Genomic DNA, 13,783 nt, shown 5'->3' with positions numbered 1-13,783 from the left:
TCACTGGAGGATCCAGAGAGCGGTTTCTCCAGTCCCAGCTTCTGAAACCCCCATTTTCAACACAAACTCTGAGACGAAGGGCCATCCCGATCCAAGAAGCCCCGGCTGCCGGGCTGCGCTGGGCGGGGGGTACACACGGGCAGGAAGGGAGGCACGTGGTGTGACAGGTGACAGCAAAGGCAGGGTGGACTTGCAAGCAGGGGCCCTACCTTCATGGCCACCACCAAGAGCGTGAGGGCCAGCAGCACGGCGAGCTCGCGCAGCACGAAGGTGGGGAACACGTGAAGGCCTGGGGGACGGGCACGGGCGATCGTCTGGGCTGGGCAGGCGGCCGGCCTCCCTGCCGCCCCTACATCCACAGGCTCCTCCACCAGGACAGGAAGGGGCAGGGTGTCTCCCACCCACTCCACCCCGAGACCCCGAGCAGAGGGCCGGGTGACTCGGTGCTCCCCGCCCCGTTTCCACGGGCTTCAGAACCTGCCTCTCGAGGCACCCAGAGTCTCTGGGGCTCTCGGACCCACCGAGCAGTGCAGGGTGTGAGCGAGAGGCCAGATGGCCGTGCTGTGACCGCGAGCGGGACCGCCCCCCTCCACGGGGACGTTCCCAGGGCAGCAGCCTCGACACACTAGTTTGATTTTTTGTATTAAAATTAGGATTTCTTCCTGCACTTGATGTGGACGTGCTGAAGTGGGCCTGCCACCCTGCTGAGCGGTGGACCCTCAGGACCACCAGTCAGGAGCCCCCGTCCCTCAGCTCAAACCTTCCCTCCTTCTAAGGGAGAGTCCCTCAGACCCTAGTCGCCATGGGGACTGTTTCTGTGGCACAAGCTAAGTAGAAACACGTGTGAGCAGATGAGACCCAGTGGGAGTGTCACCCCTGGAGGAGGAGGGTCACCTATGGACGCGAAGAACACGATGGCCAGGAAGTCGCGGACGGGCTCCACACAGGACACGACCTCCTCAGCGACCACGTGGCCCTGGGAGGACACCAGGGCTCCGGCCAGGAAGCAGCCCAGCTCCATAGACACGTCCAGGAGCTCGGTGACCTGAGGGGAGGAGGACACAGGTCACGCCAGGTGCACCCGCCAGCGACTCTGCTGAGGACACACGAGAGGGCCTCTCAGATGCGGAGGGATGTCCCCATAAAACTGCGACAAGCCAGCTTCCCTGGCCCCGCCCAGGCCCCTGCGGTGTCCCAGGAGAACCCCGCAGAAGGTACGGCAGAGGACGTCAGCTCACTGACCATGAGCGAGAGGAAACAGTCATACAACAGTAGCAATCATCGTTCGTGTAGACTGCTGCGGACGTTTTGAGTGGGACTATTTTCCAAGATCTAAGAATTTGTGACACACTTTCTTTACCCTGAATCAATAAACAGCCCGACTTCCCTGGCATTAAACACGTGGCACACAAAACTACTCCCCCACCCCCACCCTGGCCAGCGCCTAGAGGAAGGAAGCGGACACGGCGTTTAACTCGGGGAGGTAAATCCAGTGACGAGAGCGGCAAAGACAGACGGCCGATGTTCCAGGAAGCCCTGCTGACGACCGTGTCAGAGCCCATCAGATGCCTGGGAGCAGATCCGACACGGCGCTCGCTGCCGCCACACACACATGACACACGCCAGGTAGCGCGGACACGGACGCGGGGAACCAAGGGCGCCTAGCGTTACGGGAACAGTCACAGACCTCCCTGTGCCTGGAAGCCGACCAGCCGAACCCATCCCCGTGACCCAGGAGACCACAACCAGACAGCCTGCGGAGAGGGGGCCGGGCTGGCCACCCGCCCACCAGGGGACAGCAGGGCGTCTGGGCCACCCATGCTCGGCCACGCGGCTTCTGTGCTGTGACCTTCGACTTCGACTTCACGGGGTTGAGGAGACGCTCGTGGAGAACAGGTCCCGACCACGGCCATCCACCCCGCGCTAACTCGCCTCCCGTGGATGGCAGGTCTCAGTGAGAAAAGAAAGCAGTGCGTTTCCAGAGGACAACACACAGCATCTCCGTGACCTGGAGCCAGAAAACACGTGTCACGCAGGACCCTGAAGTGCTGCCCTTAAAGAACGATCACGGCACCACACTACAATTAGGAACTTCCATTCAAAAACACGTCGTCAAGAGAGTGAAAGGCAAGTCACAAACTGCAAGATATTAGCAAAACTGTATCTGACAGGGAATACCATTCAGCCGTGGAAAGGAATGAAGCACTGACACGGGCTACAGCTTGGGGTCAGCCTCTGAAACGTGCTGGTCGGGGAGAAGGGCACGGCCACCTGGGGAAACCAGCCGCGGTCACGCAGGCCCACACGGCCCGGGCCTAGACCCGCACGTCCAGCCTCACTCCCACGGCCCAGAACGTCTAAGCACAGACGGCGCGAGTGAGCGGCGGCCTCGGGCGCTAGACGCCTTCCTCAGCGCCCGGCACCCGCAGCAGGTGCTCCGGAGACATGGGCCGCAGAGCCAGGCGGCTTCAGCTCAAGTGCCGCTGGGTGGCAGCACGGAGCGCCGGGTCGGAGCGCTCTGCTGGGTGTCATTCCAGAGAGGACACTCCAGATGGGGTGGAGCAACGCACAAAACCGAAGTCGGTCACGTACATGAACGGCTCTGAGCAAAAGCAAACCTCAGTCTTCTCCCAAGATTACGAGACACTAGCAGGCAACGCAGCTGTGTAAGGAAGTTCTTTTCCTCAGTGTCCTCTATAGGATTCAACTTTTCTCTTGACCTAACTGTAGGCTCACGTGCAGTTCTACGAAGTCATCCAGAGACCCCGGTACCTTCCCCCGGGCTCCCCCACGGCAGCATCTTCCCAGGTCACAGCACGGGTCCCGTGGATGCGACACCGTGGAGCCACGTGGGCCGCCCGTGACCTCCGGGGTCCTCCCCGCCGCCCTCCCTCCTCAGCACCCGGCCAGCGGCCTTCCCCCATCTCTGATCTGTCTTCACAAACTGCACGGAAGTGGAGTGACACAGCTCCTGACCTTGGGGACTGGCTTGTCGAGTCGGCACAGCTCTCCGGCAACTCACGGACCCACGGTTCCAAGCTGGGTGGCCGCCCTGGCGTGGAGGGCCGTGGCTGGTTGACCTACGCGCCTAAGGAAGGCCATCTGGGCGGTCTGGGCCGACGGGAGCACAGCTGTTGTCGTGCTCACACGTCAGTTTCCACGTGAACACGGGTCTTCAGTTCTCCGGCGCACGTCAAGGGGCGCAGCTCTTCCGTGCAGGTGATGTCCCCAGAGCTGGGACTGTTTATGGGGTCTCTGGCCCCTCCCCTGCTCTCCCATGAGAAGCCTGTCCCTTAACTGGGACGGCCGCCTCCAAAACAAGCCTGTATGGTGAGCTTTTCACGTTACGGCGAAAGAAGTTATGCTGCTCACTAGCTTGTTCTCATCAAACAGAACAAAAAGTCGTTTTAAACTGTGATTCTTGCTTCGGATGCAAAGCGTCTAAGACACACTCGCACGGTTTCACACTCACAGACACCATCCCAGCAGAGAGCCTAGAGCGCGGGCAGAAGTGCCAGGCAGCACGACTGCAGTCTCACGTATGCCAGCGGTTAGTAAGATGAAAGAAAAAGGACCGATCACAAGCTCTCGGTGAGCAGGGGATAAGGCAGGCGATGTAAGTGGCGGGCATTTGGGGCCTTACCGTCAGCATGAGGAAGGTGAAAGCGGAGATTCCCAGGATGAGGACCTCCTTGTTCCCCTTGCCCTCCACGTGCAGCCTCCGGCAGTACGGTCCCACGAGGTAGGTCCTCACGACAAGACAGAAGAGGAGAACCGCAGCAAGCGAGAAGAGGACCTGCCCGACCAGGCCCAGGACCCGCAGGATCTCCATGGCAACGCTGGGAAAGAGAGGGAGACGCCTGATTCTCCTCAGAATACGCTCAAGTCCAACGAAATGACCTTTCATTCCTTTTTAACATCACAAAATAAGTGACCCAAATCGCAGACATTTTCATTTCTAAATGTTAGAATAAAATCCATCAAACATTAACCTCAGAAATTAAGTTACTTAAATCGAATATAGAAGCTGAATTGTGTTGCCATTAATACTTTGGAGTAAGTACATTTTATAGGATGTAATGACTCGTGACTGACAGCTTATGTGTCTCCATCGATGACAGATGACAAAAGTCCTCACTAGGAAGTAACCCCCATTTGAAATTCTTCATAAGGCAACAGTCGCTCTGTAACACGACACTGCAGGCTCCCCACCAAAGCGTGACTGGGGGATGCCAGCGACTTTCAGAAAAGCCTTCCCTTATCCCAAGCCAGAGCTCTGAATTTTCTGCTACTTAGTCACGGAGAAAGGGCTTCTGCACGAAGCCCTTTTTAGAATATGCTACTCAGATCTCGATTTATTGTTAAGATCTCAGCCCAACGACCTTCACAAGATAGGCGTTATTATGCATCTGTCGTGTTCACGGTGACATACACAGTTTTTAACCCCAGTTCCCCGTCACATTTAGGAAACCCTTCAGTCCAGAATTCTGGTTTAAGAGCTCTTGATGGAAGAATGTAAATCAGGTGGTAAGAGAGGACTCGCCCCTGCAGCCAGGCTTAGACCAGCAGCCCAGACACATCCCAGGTGTGTGATGCCTCAGGGCGTCAGAGCAGAGCCTCTGTGAACACCCACGGCTAAGGCTCAGGATGACAGCCCAAGGGAGAAGGCGGGGTCTGTGGCCTCCGCAGGAAGAGAAACCTGCGCGAAGTCCCAGCCAGGCCCCCAGAGCCCGGCAGCTGACACCGAACTCCTCACCTGCCGCACGCGGCGGGGCTCCACCGCCCGCAACCCGGACCCGGGCCTCAGGGCCGGCACCGGGCGCCCCTTCCCCAGCTGCCCTCTTCCCCCTGTACCCCAGTGACCCCTGACTCATCCCATTCAGTTGGCTGCAGAGGCCAAAGCAACACGTGGGGATGCGGTCTGACGTCCGTGGCCCGAGGGCCGGGGCCACATCTCCTGGGCTGGACCCGGGAATGGGTCGTCCAGGCTTAGCCACACTGAGGGCGGCCTGTGGGGGAGCTCGTGCGCCGTCCACGTCCACCCTTGACAGACGGCCCTGCCCAACAGGGAGAGGCGCCCCCGGACTTCCTTCCATGGGGGGCAGGGGCCGGGGTGCTCTCCCACCCGCTTGTTGCTGAGTTAGCCGCTCTCAGCGCTCACCTATCTGTTAACTGCCTTAGTCTCATTTTTCTCATTGATTTGTAGATCTTCATGAAATGAGAAACTTAACCCTCTGTCTTAAAATCAACTATACTTCGATTTTAAACAATAAGACAGAACGTGTACACACGTCTCTTTCCCATTTGTCTTTGGCCTGCTTACCTAATGTGTTCCTGTACCTGTATGTGCACGTATACGTGTGTGCACACATGTATGTGTGCAGGTCTGTGTGTGTGTGTATCCATGCGTGTGCGTGGGTGGATGTGTGTTTGTGTGTATACAGACATGTGCGTGTATTTAAACATTCAAAGTATGAAACTTCAGTGACACTGATCACATTTCTTGCCCTTTATGGCTTCTGGAATTTGTGTTCTGCTTGAACACCCTCGATATTTAGTAATACATTCATCCACACTTTCTTCTAGAACTTTCATGGTTTTGCAAGATTTTAATCCTAGTAAAATTTGCATTACTTTATTTTTTTATCATAGTCCCCGTGTTCTGTCCTTTACCTGTGAAATATTTGGAGGGAAGAAGATAGCTCTTCCCTTTAGGAAAGATCAAGACGAGTTCTGAATAAAGCTGAATTAACAGGCAAAGCTTATATTAACATTACTATTGATTTTATTTAATATTTTTGACTATAAATTTTCCCTGGTTATCAAAATTGGAAAAGAGGTTTTCCCAAATTATACAGAAAAGTAAATAAACAGTAAAATCACCATAATCTACTCCTCTACTGGACACTCTGTAATACACGTTTCTAGCCCCCATCTTCTCCTTTACGCAGTTAAAATTATATTGTATGTAATTTTTAACAGCTTTATTGACACGTGTCTCATTTCACACAATTCACCCGTTTAAAGTATACAATTCAACAGCTTCTAGTCACAGAGCGGTGCCACCACCACAGTCTCAGAACGTATTTCATCCCCGAGAGAGAGCCTGCGCCCCTTACGCTCACTCCCCAAGCCCAGCCCCCAGCACCACCGACCTGCTGTCTCCGTGAGTCTGCCTGCTCCGGACGTTTCATATCAACAGAATCGCTCGTGGGAACCATGGTGTGGGCTTTGGCGTCTGTCCTCAGGGCTCACCCGCGCTGCAGTGTGTGTCAGCGCGTCATTCTTTTTTACGGCTGAATAACATTTCCCTGCATGTTTTATTCACCTGTCCATTAGCTAATGGACATTTGAGTTGTTTCCACGTCTTAGCTGTCACGACTAATGCTGCCATGAACATTCACGCACAAGTTTTTTCTATTGTGGTAAAATATTCGTAACATAAAATTTACCACCTTCCCCATTAGTGTGTAACTCATGGCACGAGGGGCATTCACGTGGCTGTGCCGCCTCCGCCCCCCCAAAGGTGACACCTGTGGACAGGTGTTCCCTTTCCTGTGGGGTACGCACCCTGGAGCAGAAGAGCTGAGTTACGTGGCAGCTCCATGTTTCTCCTTCCGAGAAATACTATATGTGGTCTTGACTCTTTTTTACAACCTAACACAATGCAGGGCACTTTTCCACGTCATTAAAATTCTCAGTAAACATGGCTTCTCATGACAACACGGGAATTAAGTCAACAGGACCAGTACCAGTACTGGATGAAATTTTAAATTAGGAAGATAAAAAGAAAAGCTTTCCAAGTCTTCTGCCTGAGCCGTACCTGTCTACCTGGCAGGGGGCCTGGTTCCCAGGTGATACCCGTAGTTCCCAGGGGGCCCGGACACTCTTGGCCGCGGTTTGGATTCTGCCTGGGAAAGGGGGTTCCCGCCTCTCCCGGGAAGGACTTATTGCACATCCCAACCAGAACTCAATGACTTTCAGCTGAAGTTGCAAATCCTTTTTCTGCCTTGTTCAGTTACTTACCCTGAAAATCTGTAGCCAGAAGGACTAATGCGACAAAGGTCGCTTTTCTGACAGGTAAAGACCTTTGGATCAAAGAAAAATGACACACAAAGGGCCTTCCTGACCAACGGCCTTTAACAGCTGCACATACGAGGGGCGTGTCAGGTGCCTTACGAGTCTCTCCTGTTGACAGCCAGCACACTGTCCAGGTTCCACCTTGTTCCCATCCTACAGGTGAGAACACAGCCCACAGGGCTGGCAAACGGAGAGCTGGGGCTCCAGGGTGGCCACACACCAGGGCCGGAGCCTTCACCTCTGGGAATCTCAGTTAAAAACCATTCCCTCCTTCTACTTTCCCCGCCAGGCTGAGCTTCCTGAGAGCGGAGAAGAGATCTTGATCACTTTGGATTGCTGAAACTTATTACAATATCTGGCAAAAGGCAAATGCTAACAATACAGAACACTTGCACCCCGCCGGTCAGCAATGAGGCAGGCTGTCCACGCTCCCCGGACGGGGCTCAGCAGAAAGATGAACACACACCCACCCTCAACCACACCTCAACATGGGGCTGCTGGCTTTAAAAAATAATTAAAGGATCCAGAGACTCATGTTATCAGATATAAAATGTCCAGGATACGACTGGAAATCACTCAGCACACCAAGAATCAGGAAAACCACGACCTGAATGAGACTCCAACATCGAGGCCAGTCATCATTAGGGTTATCTGACAAAGATTTTCAAGCAGTCACATCGTAAAAATGATTCAACAGCACTTAAAAAATTCTCTTGAAACAAATGAAAAAATAGAAAATCTCAGCAAGAAACAGAAGTTATAAAAAGAAGAATCAAATGGAAATTATACAACTAAACAGTACAATAACCCGAGCAAAAATCTTGCTGGATGGGCTGAATAGTAGAGAGATAACAGAGGATGGGACCAGTGGATGTGAGGACAAACGGACAGAATTTACCCAGTCTGAACAACAGGCAGAAAACAGACCGAAAATGAAGTGTCTCAGAGCCCCGTGGGACAACAGAAGAGCCACGTGTGCATCACTGGGGTCCCAGGAGGAGCGGGCAAGCAGGACTGAAAGAAAACACCTGAGGAAACAATGGCCGAAATTCCTAAACTAGGAATAGACAAGAGACATAGAGCTACAGCTCCGAGAAGATGAACGAACGCCATACAGAACAAACCCAAAGGTATCACGGGCCGGAGGTGTGTGTCCCCCCAGAGTCATCTGGAGGTGGGGCCGGTGCTGGGACTAATGGCCTTTATAAGAGAGACCGGAGGGCTCTGCAGCCTCTCCACCTCCCCTACCGTGGAGACACAGGAGAAGACAGCTGCCTGAGAGGGCACCAGCACCCTAATCTCCGGCGCCCAGCCCCCGGGACTAAACGTCTGCTGTGTAAGCTGCCGCGTCTGTGGTGTCTGCTGTAGACTAAGACCCCAAGACAGCGTAATTAAATTTCTGAAAACTAAAGGAAAAGTCTTGAAAGCAGCCGGAGAGGAGCCGTGCGTTACTTGTGGAGAAACACAGATCTGAACGACAGCCGGTTTCTCACTGAAGCCGTCGGAGGCCAGGGAGAAGCGGCACAGCATTGCCAGGCACTGGAAGGAAGAAACGTCTGCTGCGGACCAACGCCCGGTGGCCACGTCCTCCAGCGGGAAGGGAGATAAGACTCTCAGATGAGGAAACCGAGAGAACCTGCCATCGGCAGCAGACTAACCATGAAAGAATGACCAGAGCCCTCCAACAGAAAGGAAGCAGCAGAAGAAACCTCGTACTTGGTGCCGGTAATTCGATAAACAAGCCATCTGAAGCCAGAAAAACAGACCGTGAACTGAAGTACAGCAGCAACCCTACCTGGCGTGCGCGCCGGCTCCCGCCTGGATGAGCGTGGGCAGGACAGCCATGAACAGTCCCAGCTGCACGTCCTGCGTCACCAGCATCCCCAGCAGCACCGCGCCGTAGTCGATGTCGCCTGCTTGGGGAAAAGTCACTAAGAGCGTGTGGACTCAAGTCGGTTAACCTTGGCACACGTCAGAACGCACAGCCACCTACCTTCCTTGTCGCTGCGAGCGCTGCCCACAAGGAACTTGGACACCAGGGGTGTGCTCGACAAGGAGAGGCAGGTGGAGATAAAGACGCTCTGGGTGGGTCTGATCTGTAGAAGGTGGCCCCACAGCAAGCCGAAGGCCACCATGAGCAGAGTCATGTAGCAGGGCCCCTGCAGGGAGATCTTCCACACCTGGGAGAGAGCACAGGGGCGTGCCACACCTCAGTGCCCGCGGCCCCGGAGAGCGCGTGCACGCCTGCCCCGGAACCGGCCGGCCCCGCAGCAAACACACCAGCGCAACACCACGAAAAGCGGGGGCGGTCACACGCAGTCACCGAGTGCTGGATGTGGTTAGGGACGAAGCACGCCCTCCACACCCTCCGCGTCCTGCACCGCCATCCCCAGAACACAGCTGCAGCTGGGGACCCCCTCCGCGCCCTCTTCCAGCGGAAACGGGACACACCTGAGCGGCCCAGGTGATACACGAATAAATGACAGTCGAGGGCGCGAGCAGCCTCGGTGACAAGGCCCGGGAAGGATCTCGCAGACTCGGGCGCCTCTGAACTGTCTCTAATCAGGCCTCTAGGAGATTTCACAGAAGACTGAGAGGGGCCTGCCAGCAACTGCCGGTACTGCAAAACCCCGCCAAGTAACCTCCTACCGTGACAGGGTCACACGGGTACCCCACAAGGCAGGAGAGCCACCGGTACCTCAGGGTGCGCTAAAGATGTCAGTCACTTATCGCTGAGAAATGAAAGCAAAATAAACGTGGACTTACTAGCGTAGTTATCAATGGATATAAACTTTCTGCACGCCGAGCCCATGGGCCTGCCTACGAAGGGGCGGGATGTGCTCCAGGTGCAGGTCAAGGGTCAGGGCCGCCAGGCGGGGAGCAGCCAGGCTCGGTGGCGCTCAGGGACATCGGAGCTAGGGGACATTAGAGACCCCAGCTCGCCCCAGACCCAAAGGCACCCAATAGGGGCCGGTCCCCGCCCAAGCCCCTGCCCTGACTTACGACACACACCTGCTCCCACGAGCCCTGACCCAGGCTGCATCCCCCGGCGCAAAATCCCCAAAGCATCACAAAAACATATCACACTGACGCGGGCACGCAAACATCATGGTGAATGACGTTACTTCCTTACTTAACCCTGAACACCACAGTGCTGGGGAAGACAGCTGTGAGACTCTGGACCCAGAAGACACCTGAATCTTCCCAACCCCTCACAGCCCAGATGAGGACGCGCCGGCTGAGATGGCTGCACCTGGGACGCGGGGGGACCAGAAGCTGCCCCTCCGCACTCCTAACCGCAAGGTAACACCGCTGCTTGCTGTGAACGTCTGAACGCACGTGAACACCGAGGGGTCCAGGCTGCGCTTTCACAGGGCTGCCTGGGAAGACCCTCCCGCTCCCGGGAGACCCCACAGGTCCTCGCCAGGCCCCTCTGGCCCAGCCACAACACACACCTCAACGGAATTAACAGGAAGAATTTGGCCACTTCCCTTAGGACCAAGAGAAGTGGCCAATTTTCTTTATAGTTTGGATTCAGAAATTAACACATGGAGGTGATTGTGCCAGAAGGATGAAAAAGATACCAGAGTACCAGGAGAAAACCCTGAACTGACTCAGGACACTGTATGAGGAGGAAAACTGACAGGAAGTGAGTCGTCAGTGGATGGACAAATGGAGCTTTAATAGAAAAAAAGGGGGAGGGACTTCCCTGGTGGCGCAGTGGTTAGGAATCCACCTGCCACTGCAGGGGACACAGGTTCGAGCCCTGGTCCGGGAAGATCCCACATGCCGCAGAGCAACTAAGCCCGTGCGCCACAACTACTGAGCCTGCGCTCTAGAGCCCGCAAGCCACAACTACTGAGCCCGCGTGCCACAACTACTGAGCCTGCGTGCCACAACTACTGAGCCCGCGCTCTAGAGCCCACAAGCCACAACTACTGAGCCTGCGTGCCACAACTACTGAAGCCCACGCACCTAGAGCAAGTGTTCCGCAACAAGAGAAGCCACCGCAATGAGAAGCCTGCGCACCACAACAGAGTAGCCCCTGCTCGCCGCAACTAGAGAAAGCCCGCGCGCAGCAACAAAGACCCAACACGGCCAAAAAATAAAAATAAATAAATAAATTTATTAAAAAACAAAAAGAAAGAAGAAAAGGAGGAACTGGGGAGAGGGGTGGGCAGGGCCGGGCACAGCTGCTCCCTGACGGCAGCGCAGGCTCAGGCCGAGCTTACTTCCCTTCCTGCAGGAAGCACGCTGGTGGTCAGAGAGGACTTGGAGAGCAGCATCCACGGGTGCCTGGCGCATTATGTCCCGGGCTCCTCCTGTGTCGCCGCAGTCACACTATGCGCTCACTTTGTCTTCGCAGGTTCAGCGTTAACATTGTTTTCTTTGTCACTGCACATTCTTACGATACTTCTAATGGCTACATAACAGACCATCCAGCAGCTACATCCCAGCTTAACCTTAGACACTCAGGCTGCTTTGGATCTTTCATAAAATGCCACAATGAGGAGCTGAGTACCTTTTAGGGGCTAATTTTAAAAACAAAAACCAAAACTTGGGCTTGACTCTTCCCTTTGCCTGGAAACCCAGGAGCAGAACCACAGATGAAGGACGTGAACCTGGCAAGGCTCTCGAATCCAACTGCCAGACTGCTCCCCAGAAGGGGCACGAGCTGTCACTCTCATCAACCTGGTGTGAGGGCGCCCAGTGACCACCCGCAAAGTCACTGAGACCCCTGCTGACTCGACACTAGTGTCCTAGTTAAGTTGGTGGGCAAAACGGGGCCTGGATGGAGCTGCCCCTTCCTGTAACCAGCAGCTTCTCCCTGTCATTTCCCACACACCCCCCATCTGCTTTCTCATCAGCTTTTTCCTCTTCTGTGAGCTGTCTGTTCAAACACAAAGTAGCTTTTCATGAATTCACTTCCAACCTAACAACTCCGTTTCCATTCTCGAATATTCCGGCTTTCAAAGTAATCATTCTGAAAGTCAACAAATTTAGGAGAAACTGTTGCTTCCACTACTTTAACATTTATTCATACATATGGTCCTAAATACTATTAACCTTTCAGATATTTTCATCTTACAGTGACACAGCAATAATCAAAATGTGCCACTTATTTAGGAAAACGAGGAGTTTTTCCCCAGAGTAACACACTGAACATTCCATCCCTGTGATATTTCGGCCTCTACCAGCGTTGGACCCTCTTGGAGGGACTCAAAAATCAGTAAGTTTGAACACAGCACTTCTCAGACCTGGTTTGGAATTAGCCACTGAAAGCTAATTCCACTTATTCACTGAATTTTCACTCTTTTTTTTAAACATTTTATCTTCTGGAGTTTATGTTCCAGAAATAACATCAAACTACAACACCAAATTCTACTCTAAGCAGACCCAATCTGCTGGGCAAGTCTCCAACGAACGTGGACAGTGGCTGCAGGGCACGTAATCTCAGTGGGGCAACGACACAAGTACACTGGTGGACTCACCTTTCTCAGCTTCTCTGGGGAAAATTCTAAGCCAACGAGGAAGAGAGTAAAGAACACGCCAAATTCTCCCAACGTCTCCACCTGCACAACTGACTGAAAAACAAGAAAGTTTTAAAACCGTAAAACTTAACGTATTTAAGATATCACGTGTACTTCACAGAACCATCTTGTCCTAACATACTCAGTGGGACTCCATCAAAAAGCCCAGTATTTAAAACAACAAACAAACAACGATCTGAATTTCCTCTATATCTGAGATACTCTGAACTTCCTGATGGTAGTGCCTTTTTTCCTTTTTCTTGATTAGCCGGAGGAATATTTGTATTTATTTTCTAGGAAATAGCTCATGAATTCACCCGCTTTCAAGTTCATCAATTTCCACTGGTACTTCCATTACTTCCTTCCATTAGCTTCCTTTGGGGACGGGGAGGCATTAAACCTGAGTTTGACACGTAACTAACAGGAGTGCTTTACTTTCCTTGGGTCTGGGTGAGACTGAGTGTGATTTTCTCCTGGACCCCATCTGGCCACTCCCCACAGGTCCTGACGCACAGTGCCCCTCATTTGCTATTTACCATCAACATTCAGGCACTACAGTAGACAGTGTTGTTCACACCAGTACATTTGGTACTACTTATATTATTTACAATTGAGGTTTGCATTATGGCCACTGACTTTTTGATTTTTTCAACGTTCCCTGAACACATGAAAATAAGAGTCCAGGCCTTCGTGTGTCGGTGTGCCACCCAGGCCCCGCCGTGCACCTCCTCTGTCTGCTGGTTGTGAACACCACTGATTTGCCCTCTTTCTATCAGCACATTTCCTCCTTTCACTCTCAACCTTTTAGTCACTTTATTTTTACTCAATCTCGTTTGTTGTACTTTTTTTCCTGACACCATCTGCAAACCTGTATCTTTTCATAGAGAAGTTTATTCCACATATATTTGCTATAAAACAACATATTTGCTCTCAATTCTTTTATGTCTTCTGCTTTTTATGCTTCCTTACTGCTACTATTTTTTTTTCCCTTTTGAAACTTAGGCTGCAACCTGACTTCAAAGTAACATACTTAAACCTATACTTCTTGACTTAGAAAATGAAAGCCTGTTAACTCCCTACTAGAAAAGATAAATACTGAAGTACAATTATATACAATTAGACTCTCTCCATTAACCACTCCCACTTTCGGCTAGTATGATCTTGCATTTTTA

General features: G+C 52.9%; 1 protein-coding gene across 2 annotated transcripts in view; it reads right to left on the bottom strand.

Annotated features, from left to right (window-relative positions):
• TMCO3 (transmembrane and coiled-coil domains 3) overlaps positions 1-13,783 on the bottom strand; it is a 29,193-nt gene that overhangs the window by 937 nt on the left and 14,473 nt on the right. For both annotated transcript variants that reach the window (XM_065895867.1, XM_065895868.1), the window contains 6 exons: positions 12,573-12,665; positions 9,074-9,260; positions 8,876-8,993; positions 3,644-3,839; positions 895-1,045; positions 210-289 (listed from right to left, as the gene is read on the bottom strand). In XM_065895867.1, coding sequence (XP_065751939.1) covers positions 210-289; positions 895-1,045; positions 3,644-3,839; positions 8,876-8,993; positions 9,074-9,260; positions 12,573-12,665 — 825 coding nt within the window. The remainder of the gene's footprint in view (positions 1-209; positions 290-894; positions 1,046-3,643; positions 3,840-8,875; positions 8,994-9,073; positions 9,261-12,572; positions 12,666-13,783) is intronic.

Source organism: Phocoena phocoena, chromosome 18 (genome assembly GCF_963924675.1).
Source record: "Phocoena phocoena chromosome 18, mPhoPho1.1, whole genome shotgun sequence".
NCBI lineage: Eukaryota > Metazoa > Chordata > Mammalia > Artiodactyla > Phocoenidae > Phocoena > Phocoena phocoena.
The sequence above is the reverse complement of the archived record's forward strand: the minus strand, read 5'-3'. Positions and strand labels throughout refer to the sequence as shown.